This window comes from Pleurodeles waltl, chromosome 9 (assembly GCF_031143425.1).
Source record: "Pleurodeles waltl isolate 20211129_DDA chromosome 9, aPleWal1.hap1.20221129, whole genome shotgun sequence".
In the NCBI taxonomy this organism is placed as follows: Eukaryota; Metazoa; Chordata; class Amphibia; order Caudata; family Salamandridae; genus Pleurodeles; species Pleurodeles waltl.
In genome coordinates this window covers 31,210,430-31,234,800 of record NC_090448.1, presented here as the reverse complement: position 1 = coordinate 31,234,800, position 24,371 = coordinate 31,210,430, and the positions used below count along the sequence as shown (strand labels likewise).

General features: G+C 48.2%; 1 protein-coding gene across 1 annotated transcript in view; it reads right to left on the bottom strand.

The window, feature by feature from the left end:
- QARS1 (glutaminyl-tRNA synthetase 1) overlaps window positions 1–24,371 on the bottom strand; it is a 343,605-nt gene that overhangs the window by 227,902 nt on the left and 91,332 nt on the right. Inside the window, exons 6-7 of the mRNA XM_069206197.1 lie at window positions 23,876–23,929; window positions 15,156–15,207 (exon numbers count right to left, since the gene is read on the bottom strand). Of these exons, the coding sequence (XP_069062298.1) occupies window positions 15,156–15,207; window positions 23,876–23,929 (106 nt within the window). The remainder of the gene's footprint in view (window positions 1–15,155; window positions 15,208–23,875; window positions 23,930–24,371) is intronic.

Sequence of the window (24,371 nt, the reverse complement as noted above, 5' to 3'; positions counted from 1 at the left end):
GGGGAGCCAGTGAAGGTCTCTTAGGTGGGGGGTGATGTGGCAGTGGATGTTGAGGATGAGTCGGGCGGAGGCGTTTTGGATGCGTTGGAGGAGTTTGGATGAGATATCGGTATAGAGGCCGTTGCCGTAGTCGAGTCTGTTGCTGACGAGGGCCTGGGTTACTGTTTTTCTTGTTTCTGTTGGGATCCATTTTAAATTCTGCTTAGCATGCGGAGGGTGTTGTAGCAGGAGGAGGAGATGGCGCTGACCTGCTTTGACATGGAGAGCGATGAGTCGAGGGTGAAGCCGAGGTTACGTGTGCTGTCGGTGGGAGTCGGCAGGGGACCCAGCGATGTCGGCCACCATGAGTTGTCCCAGGCGGACAAGGATGAGGACCTCTGTTTTGTCCGAGTTCAGTTTTAGCCGGCTGTCTCCCATCCAGTCGGCGATGGCTTTTAGTCCCTTGTGGAGGTTAGTTTTGGCGGTGTGCAGGTCCTTGGTGAGGGAGAGGATGAGTTGGGTGTCGTCGGGGTAGGAGATGATGCTGAGGTTGTGCTGACGGAAAACTTGTGCGAGGGGGGCAATGTAGATGTTCAACAGCGTCGGGATGAGGGATGAGCCCTGGGGTACGCCGCAGATGATGTTGAAGGCTTTGGATTGGTACGGGGGGAGGCGGACTCTTTGGGTTCTGCCGGGAGGAAGGATGCGGTCCATTCGCGGGCCTGGTCCTGGATTCCTACTGCATGGAGGCGTAGGGGAGGGGAAAAATACGGGAAGCATGCTAGACTGCTCCGCCTGGAAGGATGGCACCAGGTTTGGGAGAAAAAAAAACCCACCAGATTCTAAAGGATCACTTTGTCAGGGAAGAATGGGTGAATGGTGGCTGCACAGACTGCCTGCATCTCACTACTATCGCATGGAAGTGATTGCAGCCAAGAAGATGGGTTTAGGAGCCAATAACCTCAGTGATAAACTGTGAATGAGATTGAAGGTTACTTATCTAAGCAAGAACTGGATTAAAAGTTACACTGCTGCACAAGAAATGATGCAAGCGGACACATTCAAGTAAACCTTTAAAAAAGAAAGATTTTTTTTTTTGGGTGATTTGAACAAGGAGTCAAATGCTAAAAGGCAAAAAAAAAAGCCAGTAGGTAATCCTCAAGAGCGGCAAGGTATAGATTTGCAGGAAAAAAAAGAAAATAAATGGTAATGTGAGACAATTTGACAAAGAGCGTCAATGCAGCTGCCCTTGCAGCACAGGACAAACTTAGCCCAGATGTCAGTGTTACGTGCTTGGTAAGGACAGATGGCGCTCACAGCTTTCAGTGGGAAATCAAAACCAGTCTCTGTTTCAGGCAAGTCTCATGCATGCAGGGTTAGACTGAGGAGGCACAGGTCTTGGGCCCTGTCCTGTTGCTAGGACAGCAGACCCTCCCAAAGAGGTAGTTAAGGTGGAAAGCACAGGCTCAGCAGGTCTTGGATGAGCCACACTCAGCCCATCCTGACCTCGTTCACACCCGCAGACTCCGCACCAGCCAGAAGAACACGTAAAAAAGGCCACAGACCCACCGTAGGCCAAGTGTGTCTCAGATCCTCGGGGAACAAACTCCAAGGTATGGAAGGCCTGATGGTAGCCAACATATCTACTGTGGGCACGTCCCATTGGGCAACGATGCACCGTGCCACCTCCAGATGCAGACACCATACATGATCGGTGAGATGATGCAGGCCGAGCTGGTCCGTTCTGATGCAGATGGAGGATTCCAGTTGACTGACCATCAGGGAAATTCAGTGAGCCCGAAAGCCTCCAGACAGAGCACGAGACTCCACATTGCCTTCGATGTTGCACCAAAGTATGTCTCACCAACATCCTGGAGGAAGAAACTCCAAGATATGGAAGGCCCAACAATGTGTATTCCATCCACCACCTTGTTTTTTGATGCCCTAAGCGTGATGGGTATGCCCAGGCATGGGACCAGTGCTCACTGTGGCACTAGAACCAAGGAAAAACAGGTCCTGGGGTGCTTGTGTTCCAGTTCAGGAACGATCTGGCAGTTCGTGCTGGACTGTTCTCCTTGGAGCAGAGCTGATTTGCATATGGCTGAGTTCAAACTGAGGGGTCATGGTGGGTGAAAAACGATGGCCTGGGATGCAGACGAGCAATTGCCAGTGGCTGAGATTATTTCAACCATTTCATCCATCACCTAGCTTCTTCATGCCCTCATGGCAGTCCGGAGGCCTTTGATCTCCATCTTGTCTATGTAACCCCCCCCCCAAGCTCTGAGATGGTGCACGGCCCAACTGTGATCTCCAGGCAGGGTCCAGGAGAAAGGTCTGCCCAAGTCAGGCTGGCCTCCAGGACTGCGGCATCTGAAAGGCACTCGTGTCGCAGCCAAAGGTTCTACAGCAGCTGCATGTGCCAAGGGGCATGAAGAACTATCTGGCCCTGAACAAGGACTTTCACCTGAAACATCGGATTCATAGTCCAAATGACCCAGACTTGCTGTGGCGGGGGGAAATCCCTCTTCTCAACCATGTCTAGAATGGCCCCTATTAAAGAGGCACATTGCACAGGCTGAAGGAATGAGTTAGGTTAGTTTATGGCTGGACAGCAACAAAACCGCTGGCTGTAGGTGGCCCGAGAGTACCGGAGGAGATCGTGCCTTTAGGAGTCGGTCACTGAGGTGCAGGAATACATCTATCTCCGACATGCAAAGAGGAGCCGCGACCAGGCACATCACCTCCATCAGTACCCGGGGGCCAAGGTAAGGCCGACCGTCAGGAAGGTGATATGATGATGCTCCACCCCGTCCATGAATCTGAGGTTACGCGTGTGGGACAGCACAATGAGAACATGAAGGTACGCACCCTGAAAGTTCAGGGGCACTTGCCCTTCTATGGGTTTCAAGGGCTTTTGAACTTCAACCCGCATCATAATTTTGAACCGGTCCTTCTGCTTGAAGATGTTTTGAACCTTGAGGCCACCAAGACAGCTCAGTCGCCCGTCTCTCTTGGGACCCAGAAATAATGGGAGTAACATCCTGTAGCGTTCTCCACATCCAACCCACCCCTGGTGGGCAAAGATGAACTCTGCAGACAAGATAAGGGAATGATCTGCAGAAACCTGAGAAAACTGTGGGGATGTTCATGGGAGTGGATAACAGAGCAAGGGCGTAGCCAACTTGAACAATTCAAAGTCTGAATTAATGGTACACCAGGTGGGCCAGTCCCTAGAATTGTAGGATTCCCATCCATTGGTTGAGTATGGTTGTTTTGTTGCGATTTGTTAGTAGAGATTTGTTAAATGTTTAATTTAGCAATGGTTTGTATTGGTTAGTTTGAAAATAAAATGCCAGCAAAGTACTGAAATAGGGACCTCAAACATAGAAGTACTTGGATAAAAGGTGGTGCCGAGCGGCAGAGGTCATGGTGAATTCAAACACCTGGGTGCCCTCACCATTATGGACCATTAAGCACAACTATGTGACCCTCTGTTCATCAGAACATGGGCTTAATATGTTACAGTGTTCCATGTGCCAGCCAATACATCTGTTGGGCTGCGTTTAATCACCCCAGGAATCCAGTGAGTCAGGGAATACCTGGCACTTTATCACTTTTGAACATGGCAAACATCAGGGAACAGCTGGATGATTCCTCTGCAGGCTTCTCCCAGCTACGCCGCTCTCAAGAAAACAACTAGCAAAAGTCTACACAATCAACTATTCACTGGCGAATTCGATGATCGGAAGTTTTGAAATGGCATATATCCTTCGACTCGCTATCGGCGATCACTTGGTTCAAGGGCCTTCCCGGTACCATCCTGATGAAATCCTGAACTGATATTCACACAGCACAAGGACTATCTCTAGAACTGCCAGTGAGGTTTCTAGTTGGGCCTGCACCATGAAAACTACTTTGCACAAGAAAGCACAAGTGGATCCACCACATTTAGTCAATTTTGAGAGGCTTCATTGAGAATCCCATGGTCAGACCGCACAAGAATGACTACAAATTGTGTATTTATTGTATATTCACTCACATTCCTTGACGCGCTGCATGAGCACTTTACCACTGATGGTCATGCATGGAGCACCACGTTGAGTAATATCGTGCAATGATGATCGTCTCATTACAATATATACTCGTCATTTACAAATCAAGTGGTTCAGACGTTTAAATGTTGGAATGTTTTCCTATTGAGCAACTCAAGTTATGTAAGGGGTTGTTAAACCGCTTACCTTAAGGTTAGTAAAAGTTAAAAGAATATCCAGCAGAACAACAGAGACTGTATCTCTCCACCATGGAGTGGACGGATGGACCTAGAACCACATCTGGGAGAGGTTGGCAGGGGTGATGTGAAGAAGCACAGTTTAGGTCTTTAGATTGTTACTTGTGGCAGATGGGAAAAAGGACGGATAGGAAAATAGGGAACATTCAGAAAACCATTGTAAGGAAATGCCTCCTTGGCATGGTTACCCCCTGACTTTTTGCCTTTGCTGATGCTAAGTTTTGATATGAAAGTGTGCGAAGGCCTGCTAACCAGGCCCCAGCACCAGTGTTCTTTCCCTAACCTGTACTTTTGTTTCCACAATTGGCACACCCTGGCATCCAGGTAAGTCCCCTGTAACTGGTACCCCTGGTACCAAGGGCCCTGATTCCAGGGAAGGTCTCCAAGGGCTGCAGCATGTCTTATGCCACCCTGGGGATCCCTCACTCAGCACAGACACACTGCTTGCCAGCTTGTGTGTGCTGGTGGGGACAAAAAGACTAAGTTGACATGGCACTCCCCTCAGGGTGCCATGCCAACCCCACACTGCCTATGAAGTATAGATAAGTCACCCCTCTAGCAGGCCTTACAGCCCTAAGGCAGGGTGCACTATACCATAGGTGAGGGCATAAGTGCATGAGCACTATGCCCCTACAGTGTCTAAGCAAAACCTTAGACATTGTAAGTGCAGGGTAGCCATAAGAGTATATGGTCTGGGAGTCTGTCATGCACGAACTCCACAGCACCATAATGGCTACACTGAAAACTGTGAAGTTTGGTATCAAACTTCTCAGCACAATAAATGCACACTGATGCCAGTGTACATTTTATTGTAACATACACCCCAGAGGGCACCTTAGAGGTGCCCCCTGAAACCTTAACCGACTACCCGTGTAGGCTGACTGGTTTTAGAAGCCTGCCACACACCAGACATGTTGCTGGCCACATGGGGATAGTGCCTTTGTCACTCTGTGGCTAGTAACAAAGCCTGTACTGGTTGAGGATGCTTATCACCTCCCCCTGCAGGAACTGTAACACCTGGCGGTGAGCCTCAAAGGCTCACCCCCTTTGTTACAGCACTCCAGGGCACTCCAGCTAGTGGAGTTGCCCGCCCCCACTTTTGGCGGCAAGGCCGGAGGAGATAATGAGAAAAACAAGGAGGAGTCACTGGCCAGTCAGGACAGCCCCTATGGTGTCCTGAGCTGAGGTGACTATCTTTTAGAAATCCTCCATCTTGCAGATGGAGGATTCCCCCAATAGGATTAGGGATGTGCCCCCCTCCCCTCAGGGAGGAGGCACAATGAGGGTGTAGCCACCCTCAGGGCTAGTAGCCATTGGCTACTAACACCCCAGACCTAAACACACCCCTAAATCGAGTATTTAGGGGCTCCCCAGAACCTAGGAACTCAGATTCCTGCAACCTAAGAAGAAGAGGACTGCTGAACTGAAACACCTGCAGAGAAGACGGAGACACCAACTGCTTTGGCCCCAGCTCTACCGGCCTGTCTCCCCACTTCTAAAGACACTGCTCCAGCGACGCGTTCCCAGGGTCCAGCAACCTCTGAAGCCTCAGAGGACTACCCTGCATCTAGAAGGACCAAGAACTCCAGAGGACAGCGGCTCTGTTCACCAAAGACTGCAACTTTGCAACAAAGAAGCAACTTTGAAACAACACACGTTTCCCGCCGGAAGCGTGAGACTTTGCACTCTGCACCAGACGCCCCCGGCTCGACTTGTGGAGAACAAACACCACAGGGAGGACTCCCCGGCGACTACGAGACCGTGAGTAGCCAGAGTTGACCCCTCATCAACCCCCACAGCGACGCCTGCAGAGGGAATCCCGAGGCTCCCCTCGACCGCGACTGCCTGCTTCAAAGACCCGACGCCTGGCAAAGACTCTGCACCCGCAGCCCCCAGGACCTGGAGGATCCGACCTCCAGTGCCGGAGCGACCCCCAGGTGGCCCTCTCCCTTGCCCAGGTGGTGGCTACCCGAGGAGGCCCCCCCCCTTGCCTGCATCGCTGAAGAGACCCTTTGGTCTCCCATTGATTTCTATTACAAACCAGACGCTTGTTTGCACACTGCACCCGCTGAGGGTGTACTTTCTGAGTGGACTCGTGTCCCCCCCGGTGCCCTACAAAACCCCCCTGGTCTGCCCTCCGAAGACGCGGGTACTTACCTGCTGGCAGACTGGAACCGGGGCACCCCCTACTCCATTGAAGCCTATGCGTTTTGGGCACCACTTTGACCTCTGCACCTGACCGGCCCTGAGCTGCTGGTGTGGTAACTTTGGGGTTGCTCTGAACCCCCAACGGTGGGCTACCTTGGACCCAAACTTGAACCCCGTAGGAGGTTTACTTACCTGCAAAAACTAACAAACTCTTACTCCCCCCAGGAACTGTTGAAAATTGCACTGTCTAGTTTTATAATAGCTATATGTCATTTATGTGAAAACTGTATATGCTATTTTGCTAATTCAAAGTTCCTAAAGTACCTACCTGAGATACCTTTCATTTGAAGTATTACATGTAAATCTTGAACCTGTGGTTCTTAAAATAAACTAAGAAAAGATATTTTTCTATACAAAAACCTATTGGCCTGGAATTGTCTGAGTGTTTGTTCCTCATTTATTGCCTGTGTGTATACAACAAATGCTTAACACTACTCCTTTGATAAGCCTACTGCTCGACTACACTACCACAAAATAGAGCATTAGAATTATCTCTTTTTGCCACTATCTTACCTCTAAGGGGAACCCTTGGACTCTGTGCATACTATTCCTTAATTTGAAATAGTGCATACAGAGCCAACTTCCTACAACCATCTCCACGAAGATTGACGAATCGATCACAAAGGAAAAAGGGATTGGGTTTAGATGCGGAATTCTTTCCTCCTAAACAGAGGAAGAAAGGGGAGTTGAGACTCGTTCATGAATTTGAGCTTCACCCCTCACCTAGACCATGGTTCTGCAAAGTGTCCTGGTAGAGCCGGGTCCATGCCAGATTTTGAGCATATCCACATTTTGAAAAATGTAGATTTCTGAAACATCTTTTTTCTAAATGTGGATATGCTGAAAACCTGGCATGGACCCGGCTCTCCAGGACCGACTTTGCAGAACCCTGACCTAGACTCCCCAGTACTATGTTACGAAAAGGATTCCGGAAGGATTCCCAAACCACTGCAAGTCTATGGTAGATTCCCACAGCACAGGGTGGACTCTCACCTTAGATCCTAGGCTAATGGTACACATCTTCTCTACACTGGCTACAGAAAGCACTGCCCTCATGGTATTTCCACGTTCAGTCTTCAGTTCAGAGTCACCCGCCTTTAGTACCAGGTCAGACTGGCCAAACTGGGGACAGAAATAGAAAAAAACAAATCTTCTCCAAAAGGGGCTGTATTAAAAGTTTGTTAAAGGACCCAGCATGACCCTTCCTCCACTAGCCATACCCCTAACCCTTCATCACTATGTCCTCGCAATACGTGCGTTTTGGTTATGAATGATTAGAGCAGAGCACCTGCTCAATGGGTGGGTGACTAGGTGGGTATTCTGAAGAAGGCAGGCAAAGAATTTGAGAGGACCAGAATCACCATGAAAGTAGTTTTCCCCGCGCTTCGTAGTTCAGTCTCTTTATTAACTAGTTCCACAGCCCAGAAATGCCAGGTGGAAGCTGGGGCAGGCTGTAAGTGCCAGACCAGGTTTGAAGCAAACAGGCTGAGGAAACTTCCTGCTCAAAGCTGCACCTTTTCACAGTTATGTATATAAAGAGAAATGCTTACAGAAGGCATGTTTGGTACCCAAGTAGCTGTGCAACACAGGCCTGCAAGGGTATGTGTTGGAATGAGAGTCCTCTGCATGGCTTGGATAGGTTGTACCACATTTTATTGTGTTTTATGGCATACCCTGAGTTTTCCTTCCAGTGAACACCACAATCAAGTAAACTTACTGGGGATTCTCCATGTTTTTAGTTGTCCACATCATAGCTGCATTACATTCTGGGAGATGGTGGCTACTGCGCTCTCAGCCCACTTTACACAGTGAGCGACTGTGCCCTTCGACTGATCTTGCTGCCTCCACGGAGGTCTCTACCTCTGAGGTGACTGCATAGCAGTCCCAGGGTAAACCACTCCTCCACGACTTGGGGCTACTACCTCGACAAATACTACAGCAACGCATTTACATGGATGCTACCGCTTCAGAAAATGGAGCTGCACGGACTTGAGTATAACAGAATACATCTGGAACTACTTTAGGGGAGTGGGGTTAATTACACACCACAAAATAACTCCACACCTGTTTAAGAAAATTGATATTTACCTGTTTAAGAAAATTGATATTTACCTGAATAAAATAAGACCAAAACAACAAAAATCCAATTATGCACAAGTCACGATATCACTTGTTAAAGGTTTAAATGAGTCACAAGGATCAGTGGTTGTATCCTTTAAACCCACAGTACACCTGGAGATGCACTGAAAAGTAAAGCAATGCGTTGGTTTTTTCGTGGCAGCAAAGGCAATGCGTTGTTTATTTCCACGCAGCAAGATGATGCGTCGATTTCTGGGAGCGCACCCTTTGTTCCTCACTGCGATGCGGGGATATTTTGACACCCAGGAACAATGCGTGGAGAATCCAAAGCGCACTGGTGGGAAGGAGCAGACACTGAGTCAATACAGTGATTTTTTAGCCGTGAGGCAGGCGCTGCGTCGATTATAAGAGGCACTGGATTTTCTCTCTTTGATGAAGTCTTTGATGGCCCTGAGACTTCAGAACAGGAGGCAAGCTCAGTCCAAGCCTAAGGAAAGCATTTGTGGGAGAAGGCAGAGTCCTTCCGACAGAGTCGGGGGCTAGCAGAAAAACCGTCCAGATGAGTCCTTTGGGCAGCTCTGCAGTCCTTCTGACAGGGTCCAGTGGTAGATCCAGACGTCTCTGATTTGGTGGGGTCATAGACCCTGTATATATACCCAAAAGTGCATCTTAAGTGGAGGTAACTTCAAAGAGTGGTTTTGTCTGCTGGGAGGGGGGGGGAAATCAGGCCACTAGCCTTTGAAGTGTAAGTGAGAGCCCCTCCACCCTTCCTGCCCAGGAAGACCCATCAGTATGCAGATGAATGTAGATGCAGCTGGGTGCCTTAGGGGTGACATATGTAATAAATGGGGAATTTAAGGCTTGGCAAGTAGTTTTAAATGCCAAGTCAAAGTGGCAGTGAAACTGCACACACAGGCCTTGCAAGGGCAGACCCGAGACATGTTTTAAGGGACTACTTTTGTGGGTGGTACAATCAGTGCTGCAGCCCTGGGCACAACTAGTGCACTTTGCTAGGGACTTATAGGTAAATTAAATATGCCAATTGGGTAAGATCCGGTGTTACTACATTTAGGGGAGAAAGCACAAGCACTTTAGCACTGGTTAACGGTGATAAAGTGCACAGAGTCCTAAAACCAGCAAAAACCGAGATCAGAAAAATGGAGGTGGGCATGCAAAACGTTGGGGGAAGACCACCCTAGGGCTGTCAGATCTAACATTTACAAACCCCTCTAAAATGTTCCTTTATCCTAAAGATGAATCTTCACACAATGTGAAGTTAAATGTTTATTGCGTGAGAAAACTCTGATGCAGCCTCAAAGACCAAGATAGTGTAGTCTCGGTTGGAATTGTAAAGCCCAGATCAATCAACATTCTTACAGCTCCAAGGAATTTTACATTCTTACAGATACAAGAACAGAACACATCTATCGACTCTTAAACGAAAAAAAAGTATTCATGCAATTATTTACGAAAGAAAACATGACTTAAAATGACAAAGATAATAAACATAACAAATGGCAAAGGAACTAATTCTTAAAACAAAATCAACACCAATTCAGGAAGTCATTAGACATAGTGCTCCAACCACTTTAGAAACTTTCATTCTCGACTTACTTTTCAATCCAGGCACTTTGATGCACTTCATTACCATGCCATTTGAAAGAAGTCACAACTTTCTTATTGTAATGAACTAACCTCCAAACGCTTCATTTTTCTCCGTTATCAAAAAATCACAGTGTAATCCAGCACACGCTTCATCTTTGGGCTCATCTTACCTTTACGTATAATACCATCTACTCTGATACCCACCGTCTCAGTCCTTGAATGCACAAGAACGACTTACTTCTACTTTCACATCTACAATAAGATTTTTTTCTTCCTTTCTACTATATATGCTCAGACACCATTGTTCTCTTCGTCCATCTCAGCTGAACTACAGTGCTCAGTTTTCTTCCTCACAACAGACTGTTTGACCAGCTGCTAAATACATACAGCTCTATGGCACAATCTTTTTTTTAGTTCTTCCTTACAATTCAGTTCCTCCCCCCCCCCCCCCCCCCCCCCCCCCCCCCCCAAAAGACAACTGTGAACAACCACTTAGTAAACGGTTCAATCTTTGAACCAGGCAATTTTCTCATGGAGGATACAGACCTGTCAAATAGTGTTATGCTTTGAGCCAATACAAACCCTTTTGAATCTTGGCAGACACAAATTGGGACCATTATCTGTTACCGTCTCTTCCATAATTCCTTTCCTCACAAAAAAAGATAACATTTTCAGATTTTACTTCCTCCACCATTCTCACCTCAGGCCATTTTGAATGATAGTCCAACAAGACTAGCACAAACATACTCCTCCCCCCTACAATATCCAAAAGGTACACAAATATCCACATCAATATTTTGGCAAGGCCAACAGGAAATCTAATAGGTAAGATACCACACTCCTTGACTGACATGACTTGGTCACTCTGCACAACGCTTTACGTACCTCTCTAAATCCCTGTCCATCCCTGACCACCAAAAATCCATACCAGCTTTCCTCTTCATAGACATCATATCAGTTTGTCCCTCGTGTAGTAAAGTCATCAGTTTCAACCGCAGAGAAACTGGTACCATGATTTTCTCTCTTAATTTTACTAACCCATCCATCAATGTTAACTCTTGATAGAGCAGCTCAAAAACTTTCTCCAATAAGGTATCATTACTGATATCTTTCCTCCAACCCATGGAAATGTTTATTATAATCTTAAGCAACTCATCGCCCTCACTCACACAACATCTCCAATCCTATTCAAGGACTGCTCCCTGGGGGAGTGATAGCACACTCGCCACCATCCAACCACCCTCCTCGTCAAAAGCCAAACAGGTCAAAAGAAACCCTGATAAACAATCAGCATTTATGTTTAGGTTTCTAACGCCTATTTAATTACCAACGTGAATCCTAGCAACCTGGAAATCCACTACCTACACTAGGTGTAGTCCTTTCTGCCCATTTTGTTGTAAACAAATGTCCAATCTTGGTTTGTGATCCACCCTTTGCTCAAACCTCAAAGCCCACAAATACGTCTGAAAATGTTTAATTCCCTACATGCAGGGAAGAGGTTCTTTTTTCAATCAGAGTCATTTTCCTCTTAATTTTTCAATGTCCTGAACGCAAATACCGCTACTCTTCCATGTCCTTGGTCTCGCTGCATTTAAATCAGCACCTAGCCCTTAAGCACTGGCATCTGTAATGACCACACATTTAAACTCGTCAATTGGTTTCAATTTGTGAGTTTGAGCCATACTCTTTTCCACACCAAAAAAAAGACTTCACATTCCTCTGACCAATCGAATCTCACTCTTTTCTTGGTTACGAACCTCAGTTTTTGCTCCAGGTTTTTTTAACCATGAATTTGCCACTATACTTTGCAGCACCTAAAAATTATCTTAATTGGTCCTTGCTCCCAGGACTTGGGAGTATTTTCAGTGCCTGCAAATGCTTCAAATAAAGTTAAAAACCTTCCCTACCGACTCTGGAACCCCATCGGGAACTGCAAACTTGAGCCCAAGTTATGAGGTTCAAGTCATTCCGATGACTTTATTTGCTCAATTACATCCGTCTCACACAATCTCAATCTCCTACAGGCATAGACCACATACAAAATGTCCATAACCACCATCTGCTTGGGGTGATTAGGATCCAATGTGAATCCTCTTCTTGATGCCGCTAAAACGTTCTTTTATACAAAAGATGAACCTTCATAAGATGCGTTGAAGTTAAAGGTTGATGCATCATCAAAGACCCTAACAGTGTAACAGTCTCCATTAGAGTCACAAAGCCAATATTAATCACAACATTCTACAGTGCCCCCATCCCCGTCAAGTGTTCATAGGGTTTTAAGCACCATTCGCCACTAGAGACAAGGTCTGCTCAGAAAATTCTCTGGTCACAAGAATTTTCAATTGGAAGCACAACAGTAAGAATGTGCTTCAAACAAGCAATCAATCAAAAGAATTTATAAAGTGCGCCACTCACCTGTGAGGGTCTCAAGGCTCTTGGGGTGGTTTGGGGGGGGGGGGGGGGGGCTCTTGGGGTGGTTTGGGGGGGGGGGGGGGGGGGGGGGCAGGAGGGTCACTGTTCGAACAACCATGTTTTGAGGTTTTTTCTGAAGAGCAGGAGGTCTTTGGATTTGCGGAGGGAGTTCCAGGTTTTGGGGGCGAGGTAGGAGAAGGACCTGCCTCCTGTGGTGGTGCGTTGGATGCGGGAGACTGTGGCTAGGGCGAGGTTGGCTGATCGGAGGTTGCGGGTGGGAGTGTGAAAGTTCACTCTTTTGTTGAGGTATGTCGGGCTGGTGTTGTGGAGGGATGCGTGTGCGTGGATGAGGATCCTGAATGTGACTCTTGTTTATGGGGAGCCAGTGAAGGGTTTTGAGGTGTGGTGAGATTCGTTCGTGGCAGGGGGGAGGCCAAGGACGAGGTGCGCGGCTGTGTTCTGGATTCTCTGGAGTTTGCATGTGAGTTTGAGTGTGGTGCCGGCGTAGAGGGCGTTACCGTAGTCTAGTCTGCTGCTGATGAGTGCATGGGTGACTGTCTTCCTGGTCTCTGGGGGAATCCATTTGACAGATTATTATTTTTTTTTTTTAAGATTGCGGAGTGTGAGGAAGCAGGAGGAGGTAAGTGCATTGATTTGCTGTGTCATGGAGAGGGCGGGGTCCAGGATGATGCAGAGGTTGCGTGCGTGGTTTGCGGGGGTGGGTGTGGGTCCTAGGGCGGTGGGCCACCAGGAGTGGTCTCATATGGTATTGTTGGGGCCGAAGATGATGATCTCGGTTTTGTTGGAGTTAAGCTTGAGGTGGTTAGTTGTCATCCAGTTGGCGGTGTTGAGGAGAGCGGCGTGTAGGTTGGTTTTGGCGGTGGTGGGGTTGCGGGTGAGGGAGAGGATGAGTTGGGTGTCATCTGCATAGGAGAGGATAGTGATTCCGTATGGTCGGAGGATGTTGGCTAGGGGGATCATGTAAATGTTGAAGAGTGTGGGGCTGAGACCCTTGGGGGACTCCGCAGATGATCTTGGTGGTGGTGGAGTGGAAAGGTGGAAGGCGGACTCTCTGGGTCCAGTCGGTGAGGAAGGCAGTGAGCCAGTCTGAGGCTTTGTGGCGAATTCCTATGTTGTGGAGGCGTGTGCGGAGTGTGTGGTGGCAGACGGTGTCAAAAGCTGCGGAGAGGTCTAGGAGGATGAGTGCGACGGTCTCGCCTTTGACGACTTTGGTCCTGATGTCGTCAGTGCATGCGATGAGGGCGGTTTCCGTGCTGTGGTTCTTATCGAACCTAGATTGTGAGGGGTCAAGAGTGTTGTTTTCTTTGAGGTAGTGGGATAGGCGGGTGTTGACTAGTTTCTCAGCAACCTTGGCGGGGAAGGCGAGGAGGGAGATGGGGCGATAGCTGGAGAGGATCTCTGGGTCGGCTTTGTTTATTTTTAGGAGAGCAGTGATTTCCGTGTGCTTCCAGGGGTCTGGGTAGGCGGCAGAGTCGAAGGAGGAGTTGATTATGTCGGAGTATAGGGGCAATGGTTGGGCTGGCTTTGTTGTAGATGCGATGTGGGCAGGGGTCAGAGGGGGATCCGGAGCGGATGGAGTTAGTTTTTTTTTGGCTTCTTTGTGTGTGGTGGGGGCATCATGAGTGGGGGTTGAGTTGGTTGAGTGAGGGGTGTGTGTGGTGGGTGTGTGTGGTATGAAGCTGTTGTGGATGTCCAGAATTTTGTGGAGGAAGTGGTTGGAAAGGGCGTCACATAGGGGCTGTGTGTGTGAAGGGTCTATGTTGCTGGCTTTGGGTTTGGCAAGTTTGTTGATGATGGTGAAGAGTTCTTTGCTGTTTTGAGAGTTGTTGTCAAGGCGTGTCTTGTAGTGGTCTCTTTTGGCGGTGCGTATGAGTTGGTGATGGGTGCGAATGGTGGCTTTGAGGCTGGAGAAGTTGGTTGTAGAGGGTTCTTGTTACCATATTTTCTCCGCTTGGCGGCATTTGCGCTTGGAGTCCTGGAGTTTGGGGGTGAACCATGGGGCGTTCTTGATGTTGCGGGTGGCAATGTGTTTTCTGAGGGGGGCTAGTGTGTCTGCGCAGGTTGTGATACATTTTGAGAGGTTGTGGGCTCCTGTGTTGGGGTCGTTGGTTTGGGGGAGGTGAGGGGTGGGGTGGTGAGCCAGTTGGAAGTTCAGTACATGTAGCACCTGCTGTGAGCTTCCTAGTGCTATAAGAATGAATTGCTAATATCCATCTCAACTGAACTCATTCTATTTTCAGCAAAGACAAATGAATGGAGAAATGTACCTGTTAAAATTCCAGGTGGTGATGTGCAGGTTAAACACAGATTCATCACAGACCAGGTTATCCGCTTAAAGCTCAGACAGAAATCCAGAGTAATCACCATGGATACCCTGGTGTGAAGATGCAAAGACTGTTCTCCAAGTGTTGACTGGTTTGTCAGGAGCAGGTCCAGGCATCCTCAAGATGACAAATGCCCCACCTTCTAGGCTCCTTTAAAAGCTACAATACAGGATTTTCGGACAAAATGTACAGCTATGAGCATCAAAGGAAGTCAAAGCAGATTAGCAACACAGGCTTACCATTTTCAACCAACTCTGCCTTCTTCTCAGTTTCCACTCTCTGCTTAGGAACCTTAAAAAAAATAAAAAGAAAAAAGAAAATTAAGAGAAAAGTTTCAATATTCCCGAGTCACATACTGAGAAAGGCTTGTGTTGAGTTACACGGTCGACGAAATTGTGTTTATTTGGGGGTAGAAACCTTCCAACTGAAAGAGACATAAGCACACCGCAAACATAACCAAATTTGATACTTATCAATGCCAACCCACAGGTGTAACGAAGGACCATGCTCTATTTAGAGAAACTTTGATTTCTGGAATGCAACAGAGGATAGTTCACAAACCTGTAGTATGGACCTTAACTCACAGGCCATTCCATACTTCGGGGGAGCAACACATAGGATTTAGGTGGACTGCATTACTATGCAGCAGGTCCACACCTTTTGGGAACAAACAAGCTACTGGAGTTTGCAGCTCAAAGAATTCAGGTTTTATTTTATTTTGTAACATTTTTTATTAAAAAGATGAAAACACATGTATGTGGAGACACATCAACAGCATCATTTGTCTTTAGATTAAGGATATGCACTCCATCCAACAAATAAAACAGTTTGTGTTTAAAACTCTGACACTGAAGGTTGGTCCGCTTTAGAGGAGACCGTGTGTAAGGAAATGCCTCCTTGCCATGGTTACCCCCTGACTTTTTGCCTTTGCTGATGCCAAGTTATGATTTGAAAAAAGTGTGCTGAGGCCTGCTAACCAGGCCCAAACACCAGTGTTCTTTCCCTAACCTGTACCTTTGTCTCCACAATTGCCACACCCTGGCATCCAGGTAAGTCCCTTGTAACTGGTACCCCTGGTACCAAGGGCCCTGATGCCAGGGAAGGTCTCTAAGGGCTGCAGCATGCCTTATGCCACCCTGGGGACCCCTCACTCAGCACAGACACACTGCTTGCCAGCTTGTGTGTGCTGGTGGGAAGAAAATGACTAAGTGGACATGGCACTCCCCTCAGGGTGCCATGCCAACCCCACACTGCCTATGCAGTATAGATAAGTCACCCCTCTAGCAGGCCTTACAGCCCTAAGGCAGGGTGCACTATACCATAGGTGAGGGCATAGGTGCGTGAGCACTATGCCCCTACAGTGTCTAAGCAAAACCTTAGACATTGTAAGTGCAGGGTAGCCATAAGAGTATATGGTCTGGGAGTCTGACATACACGAACTCCACAGCACCATAATGGCTACACTGAAAACTGGGTATCAAACTTCTCAGCACAATAAATGAACACTGGTGCCAGTGTACATTTTATTGTAAAATACACCCAGAGGGCATCTTAGAGATGCCCCCTGAAAACATACCCGACTTCCAGTGTAGGCTGGCTAGTTTTTGCCAGCCTGCCACACACCAGATATGTTGCTGGCCACATGGGGAGAGTGCCTTTGTCACTCTGTGGCTAGTAACAAAGCCTGTACTGGGTGGAGGTGCTTCTCACCTCCCCCTGCAGGAGCTGTAACACCTGGCGGTGAGCCTCAAAGGCTCACCCCCCTTTGTTACAGCGCCACAGGGCATCCCAGCTAGTGGAGATGCCCGGCCCCTTCGACCACGGCCCCACTTTTTGCGACAAGGCGGAGGAGATAATGAGTAAAACAAGGAGTCGTCACTGGCCAGTCAGGACAACCCCTAAGGTGTCCTGAGCTGAGGTGAGACTGACTTTTAGAAATCCTCCATCTTGCAGATGGAGGATTAGGGATGTGCCCCCCTCCCCTCAGGGAGGAGGCACAAAGAGGGTGTAGCCACCCTCAGGGCTAGTAGCCATTGGCTACTAACCACCCAGACCTAAACACCCCCCCAAATTGAGTATTTAGGGGCCCCCAGAACCTAGGAAAAGAGATTCCTGCAACCTGAAGACGAAGAAGGACTGCTGACCGGAAAGCCCTGCAGAGAAGACGGAGACACCAACTGCTTTGGCCCCAGCCCTACCGGCCTGTCTCCCCACTTCAAGAAAAACTGCAACAGCGATGCGTCCCCCAGGGTCCAGCGACCTCTGAAGCCTCAGAGGACTACCCTGCATCTAAAAGGACCAAGAACTCCTGAGGACAGCGGCTCTGTTCCAAAGAAGCTACAACTTTGCAACAAAGAAACAACTTTTAAAGGACTGCACGTTTCCCGCCGGAAGCGTGAGACTTTCCACTCTGTACCCAACGCCCCAGGCTCGACCTGCGGAGAACCAACACTACAGGGAGGATTCCCCGGCGACTGTGACCCTGTGAGTAGCCATAGTTGACCCCATGAGCCCCCCTAGCGACGCCTGCAGAGGGAATCCAGAGGCTCCTCCTGACCGCAACTGCCTGCTTCTAAGAAACCAACACCTGGTAAAGACACTGCACCCGCAGCCCCAGGACCTGAAGGATCCGGCCTCCAGTGCAGGAACAACCCCCAGATGGTTCTCTCCCTTGCCCAGGTGGTAGCTACCCCGAGGAGCCTTGCCTGCCTGCTTCGCTGAAGAGACCCCTGGGTCTCCCATTGAACTCTATTGCAAACCCGACGCCTGTTTGCACTCTGCACCCGGCCGCCCCTGTGGCGTTGGGGGGGGTGTACTTTTTGTGCTGACTTGTGTCCCCCCCCAGTGCCCTACAAAACCACCCTGGTCTGCCCTTCGAAGTCGCGAGTACTTACCTGCTGGCAGACTGGAACCGGGGCACCCACTTCTCCATTGAAGCCTGTGCGTTTTGGGCACCACTTTGACCTCTGCACCTGACCGGCCCTGAGCTGCTGGTGTGGTAACTTTGGGGTTGCCCTGAACCCCCAACGATGGGCTACCTTGGAACCAACTTTGAACCCTGTCGGTGGTTTACTTACCTGCAAAACTAACAAATACTTACCTCCCCCAGGAACTGTTGACATTTGCACCGTCTAGTTTTAAAATAGCTTATTGCCATTTTTGCCAAAACTGTACATGCTATTTTGCTGATTCGAAGTTCCTATGATACCCGAGTGAAATACCTTTCATTTAAAGTATTGATTGTAAATCTTGAACCTGTGGTTCTTAAAATAAACTAAGAAAAGAGGTTTTTATATAGAAAAATATATTGGCCTGGAATTGTATTTGAGTGTGTGTTCCTCATTTACTGCCTGTGTGCGTACAACAAATGCTCAACACTACTCCTTTGATAAGTCTACTGCTCGACCACACTACCACAAAATAGAGCATTAGAAGTATTTCTTTTTGCCACTATCTTACCTCTAAGGGGAACCCTTGGACTCTGTGCAGGCTATTTCTTACTTTGAAATAGTGCATACAGAGCCAACTTCCTACACCGTGTCTTTGGCTGATGAAACCTCTGGAACTGCAATAACTGGAGAAGTAATTCCAATAGCTGTGGAATCAGTCAGTGGGAGCATTCAGGCCACAACAAAGGATCGTTGGTGGCTTCTCCCACCCAGCAACCAGGTAACAATCTGCAGAGATGTGTGGATACGAGCAGTTGGAGTGCTGGGGACCTCTCAGACCACTACACTCATGTGAGTCCAGCATAGCTACTCACAGTAAAAGTTACTCTAACTCTCAGAGAAGGGCTCTGATGACCGGGAACACCCAGTGGTCTCCCTTTTTGTGAGAATGGAGTGCAATGGTCTCCAGCACTCAGTCTCTCAGTATCTATTAAGGCACCTATCACAGATGCCCTAGTTATGGTGATGACTGAGGACCCCTAGTTACGGGAGCCTGAAAGGTTATTTTATATGGGGGAGCCGGAGCGATTTACCCACCCCAAGTGATGGAGGTATAAAAAGACCTGTGTCTGTGAAAATAAACATGCTGCTGTTACCAACAGAGCCCACATAGCTTGAACAGAGAGGGAGGTAGCCGGCCTCATATAAAGTGGTATACTTTTGGGGTCCCTCTGACATCACAGCCCAGCTCATAGGTCTCACGCCAGTGTAAATGGGAGCACCTCAAGGGGATCACATGACTGTTGAGACCACTGGTTAGAAACATGCAGGGCGGTACAGGCCCTGTACAAAGATGGACAGATTCGCTGCAGAAAACCATGCCGGGGACTTCAGCCCCTAGAATCATGAAGAGCATCTAGTGGGGCTTGTGGCATGGCTTTTCCAAGCCCAATGAGGACTTCTGTTCCTACACTACATGCGCATCTTTGCGTCATCGTGTGACACACAGTTGTCAGACGCTCGCCCTGACTGTGGACCTTCATGGAGGGATGTCTTTGATTTAGCCTCAGATTTCTGTATTTGTTTAATCACTTAGGATTTTCAGACTAAGAAAGAGGTACAAGACAGACTGTAAACAGTCAATGAAAAAATATAGCCTTTCCTTGAAAATTCGATATTCTAAGGACCATATGAGGAAAGTAAGTGAAACTGCTGATATGTTAAACCCTTCAATCGAGCTAACACTAGGTCAGAAGCATTCAGGGATAGACTGGACCATCCAGTGACTTCACTCCATTATCAACATCCCACCTGCTCTAAAAATGATTTCCAACCAGAGGCGGTCTCCGAAAGGCTGGCAGTGTCTGCTCTCCTGGCCTTTCAGTGGCACAGGCAATATGTTCATCTCTGTCTACGACAATCTGCTCTGGTTTCAAGCTGGTGCATGCAGGCAGGCCCCTGGAGGGTACAGCTGAGGGCATCCTGTGCCCTGCAGGGCAAGGAGAAACCGCATGTTCACCGTTACATGGCGGATTCGCAGAGCTGGACTTCGTTGCCTCCAGGCACCTTTCCTAGAACCCAGACAAGGGAGTTGGAGCGAAAGCTAATTAATGCACCTGCTGCACAGCTGTGCAGGTCACAGGATCAAACAGTGGCGCAGCCTTTTTGAGGACAGTAAAACGTGTAATGAAGCTGTGCAGTAGTCACCAGTGACATACAGCGCAGAGAAGCGTACACACTAGGGCAGCAGGAGTTTTACACAGAACAATCTAACATTACAGCACGGATTGTACCCACTGCAGCCATTTTTGGGTTGCTTCTAGCACACCCCTCAAAAGATTAAATGTTTTACATGGGAACCACATCATTACTGGCGTAAAAGAGGTTTGTTTTGCCACGGACTCATGCCCATATTCCTGCTAGTAGGAACATTTGAAAAACAAGACAGGTAGGTAAACTTTATTTTCCTTTGAAAGTATGGAATGTTAAAGATGCACCATGTGAGGTATTTTCTTTGGACAATCAAAAACAATACAACACAGAATTTCAAGATCCTCACCTGCTACACCCCTCTCTGCATCACCAAGAGATCTGATCTACAGACCACATGGACCGAACAAGACCTTTGCCCAAGAAATCGGTCCTCATTCTCAGAAAAGCCTCCATCTAGCACTTCATCCCAACTCCCAGCCACCACCAGCAACAGCACCAAGACCAGAATCCATAAACACCTCATCCGGACAGTCTTGTGGACTATACATAGCAAGATGCTCATGAACTTGGTCTGGCAGGACCACCTTCCCAGCCCCTTAGGCATCCTCCACTCAACCCAATACAGAGCTCCTTGCCTGCCACTTCCCAAGGACACTGCAGGGCAAAGCCTAAACAGCCTGGCACAATGAGCAAAACCAACACAAGGAACCACAAGAAACACCAGCTCATGGCTCCTGCAAGGGACACTTTCTCTTGGGATAATCAGAAGCCTTAAAGGTCAACCGTCCCGAACAAGGACACAAAAATCCTTCAAGAGCTCCACTTCTATGTTTAAGTAGAGTCCTGCCATCTCTGGCACTTCACAGCACTTTAACGCAGAAAAAGCGCAACCCGGAGAAGCAAGCAGCCCATCTCTGCGCTTGCCAATTGTTCTTCTATGCAGAGGTCATTGGTAGACTCTGTGCATGGCAGACTATTTCCAAACAATCTTGGTTCTGGTTTTTGGCTCACAAAATAAAACCAGGGCTGTGCTGTGCCTAGGACGCGCCACGTTATCGTAGGAGGAATGAGGCTGAATATAAACACTGTATTGCTCTCGGGGACGGTGACGCACCCTTTGGCATTGCTCCGGTTCAGGCGAGGGCATCGGAAACATTTACAGATGGGAGCAATGCCAGCCTTTGTGCCAGACGACAACATCAAGCAGCTCTACTGTGCAGGCGCGTGTACTATTCCTGCAGCGCCTCGGTTCAGAGCCCAGCAGCTGCAGGCTGAGGTCCAAGTTATCCACTGTGGCACCACAGTACAGCGATCAAGGGCCGCACAGAAAGCACTGCGTCAACTACTCTGCATCAGCACATGCTTGAGTCGACTACAGGACACTACACCAACAATGCATTAATACATATACATGTTTTGATAAATAGGCATGAAGGCACACATGCATGTTTATTTTAGAACACCTGCAAGGTGCCTACTGCAATTAAATTGTCCCATTGTGATGGTCACATGCAATACACCTGCCAGAAAGATACACAGAAGTTAGATAAAGTAAAGTTTTGTTCTTTATTAAATGTCAGTAGATCAGTCTGCTGTAGGAGGTTATTCCATATGCGCCCCTCAAATGCCCTGGTCAGGTACTTCCAAATGTAAAATATCTGCAGGCACTGTGAAAAAGCTCTGTTTGGACTAGTGTAGGAACTGGGCAGGGGGTGCAGTTTAATTTCTGCGCAAGGCCAGTTGACGCCACTAAATCAACACTACGCATCTCAAATCCCTCAACGCACCACTAAAAATGCACCACTATCTATACACTGTCAGCATTGAAGGGCTGAGGGTTGGAGGTCGGGATACGTTCAGCAGAAAGGCCAGCAGAAGGGTAACAGTTGATGTCATTTCGAAAAGGTAGCGCTGTCGATGTAGGGTCAGATTAGACGGTGTCCGCCTACTTCCTCTACCACAACCCTAACCATAAAGCCCCCTCCCCTAACGCTAACCACCCCATCCTTGACGGCGCCGAGAGTCACTATGATGGCGATGAGACCTCGAGGATCTCGAAGAAGACTCCCTCGAGGACGTCTCTCCTTCTTGGATCGAGCCAAGAACAATTTCGCCTCCCTCTCTAAGTGCCTTAGGGTTCATGCGCTGGCAGGAGCCGCATGACTCGACCTCATGGTCGGAGCTAAGGCACCAGAGGCAATTCTCATGGGGATCGGTAACCGACATCCGACCCCGCACTGGTTACATGGTTTAAAGCTGGATTTCCTTGGCTGTGACATTGTAACCATCGTCTGAAACAGTAGCTCCCTGTGAGCCTCGAAGAATTAACCGTTACCCGGGCACGGAAAAAAGGGAACTGACGTCTGCACGTCGACGAGGGCTTCTTATTGCCTGGATGACGTCATATGGCGTCGCATGGAGTCGGGCGATTGTGACGTCATCGTCGACGTGCAGAGCTAGAAAAAAATTTCCTTCGAGGCTGGCGCGAGGGGAGAATTCTTTTGGTGAGGAATCCACAGGTAGGTGTATCCATCAGAATCATCACTTACTCAGACCCTAACTGCATCAAAAACTGCCTCTTGTGCCCAAGCCTGACCCCATCAGTTGACCTCAACCCTAACCTCAACCCTACTATTAACCCAATTCCTAACCCCAACAGCCCTCATTATTACTAAAAATTGGCAAATCCTTATAGTTTAAAAAATACCATTTTAGATTTTTATTATTTTGTAAAATAAATCAGTAGTGTACTACTTTTACAACAATCTATGCAGTACGTCTTTTTAACACTACCCTTTTAGTGCAAAGAAGGCACACCAAGGAGGGATCGTGAACAGACTCAGTCTTGCTTGGAAAGACACCTCTCCGGAGTAGTTACCAATACAGCTGCCATCCCTTGAACAGTACCCGGCAGCCTCTGCCTGCTCCACTGCCGGACCGTGGCTGGGGGAACATGAGACATCTGTGGACAGATCTTTCAAGAAAAAGCCTCTGTGACAGAGGATGAATCAGTGGACGCAGAACACCAGGAGGTGGAGGCAAGCATACTCGCTCAGTAGTCCTGCTCCCCACAGCCCCGCCCAATGTGGAGGACTTCAAGGGAGTGGGCGCTGCCCCAGCCTCCACTAGTGCACAGACATCTAGCCCTGGAAGCTAGCTAGGGCTGCAGAGCCGCTGCATTGGCCTACAAGCTCTTCCACAAGGAGACGGGAGCTGATGAACGGAAGTCTACCCCTTCCTACCTCACCCTGGCGGTTGAATAGGAGGCGAATTACCTAGACAGGACAGCAGAGAAAAGGATTGAACACAGGAAGTCAGTGGAATAATTGGGACATTCTAGTGTAATGAGTGGAATATAAAGGAGGTCAGGCAAAAACCCTAGAAGAGAATAGAGAATTAAACACAGATTTTAGTACTATGCTGCTGCTTTCTAACCTCTACAAAGCCCCAAATTTGTCAAAATTGGCAACGGTGATGTGCTGCCAACATGGAGCTGGAGGCGAATGCAGACAAGTGAAAAGGAGGTGGTCCAGGCGCTGGTTGTAAGCACAGCCCGAGCTACACCCTAAGCAGAAAAGGAGGAAAAGATTAACTTATCCCAGCATTACCCAAGTGCAGGAGGTAACAAGGAGCACATAAGATGTACCCACATTTCTAAGATGTCCAGGGCTCTCCCTTTTAGCTCTTCTCATTTTGTATGGCTCTTCCTTTGGACTCTAAGCGCCCCGCGGCGGAGGCGAACGACGGATCTCAGAGTTTACAAAGAACGTTGTCAGGACCAACCACATTAGCTTGTTTCCAAACCCCTCCCAACAACACACAGCCTCCCATACCTTCGCTACTTGAAGTCATCGTACCTTTGGCTTCTTTTCCAGGTCAGCATCGGTCTTCGGACCCAGCAAGTGCAAAACCTGAAAGAAGCAGAACATCATATCAGGCTCCAAAGATGGAGACATAGCCACCATCTCTAACAGGTAAGACTTCAATGAAAACAGTAGTGTTGGATTCCCAGCACAGAACTGAACACAGCACAGCCGAGCATGCAGTCCCATTCATTTTGCAAATAAAACTGTAGAACTAGCATCATCAAAAGTCGCTGAAGACACAAAAACGAAAGGTTTGCAAAGCCATTGGGTAAGTGATGTCACTGCTTTCAGGAACTAAAACAGTTCATGCGTGCCAAAGCACACCAGGGCACACATTAGGAGAACAAATCTGGAAAAGCCAGCAGTGTGACAAGGTAAATATTTTTATTTTTTATAGCCCATTAGCTTCTTGAGGAGGAAGGGTGCTAGGCTGGGGATAGCAAGCAACCCCCACTTCACGGAAGTACAACTGCTATGTCCTTCAAAA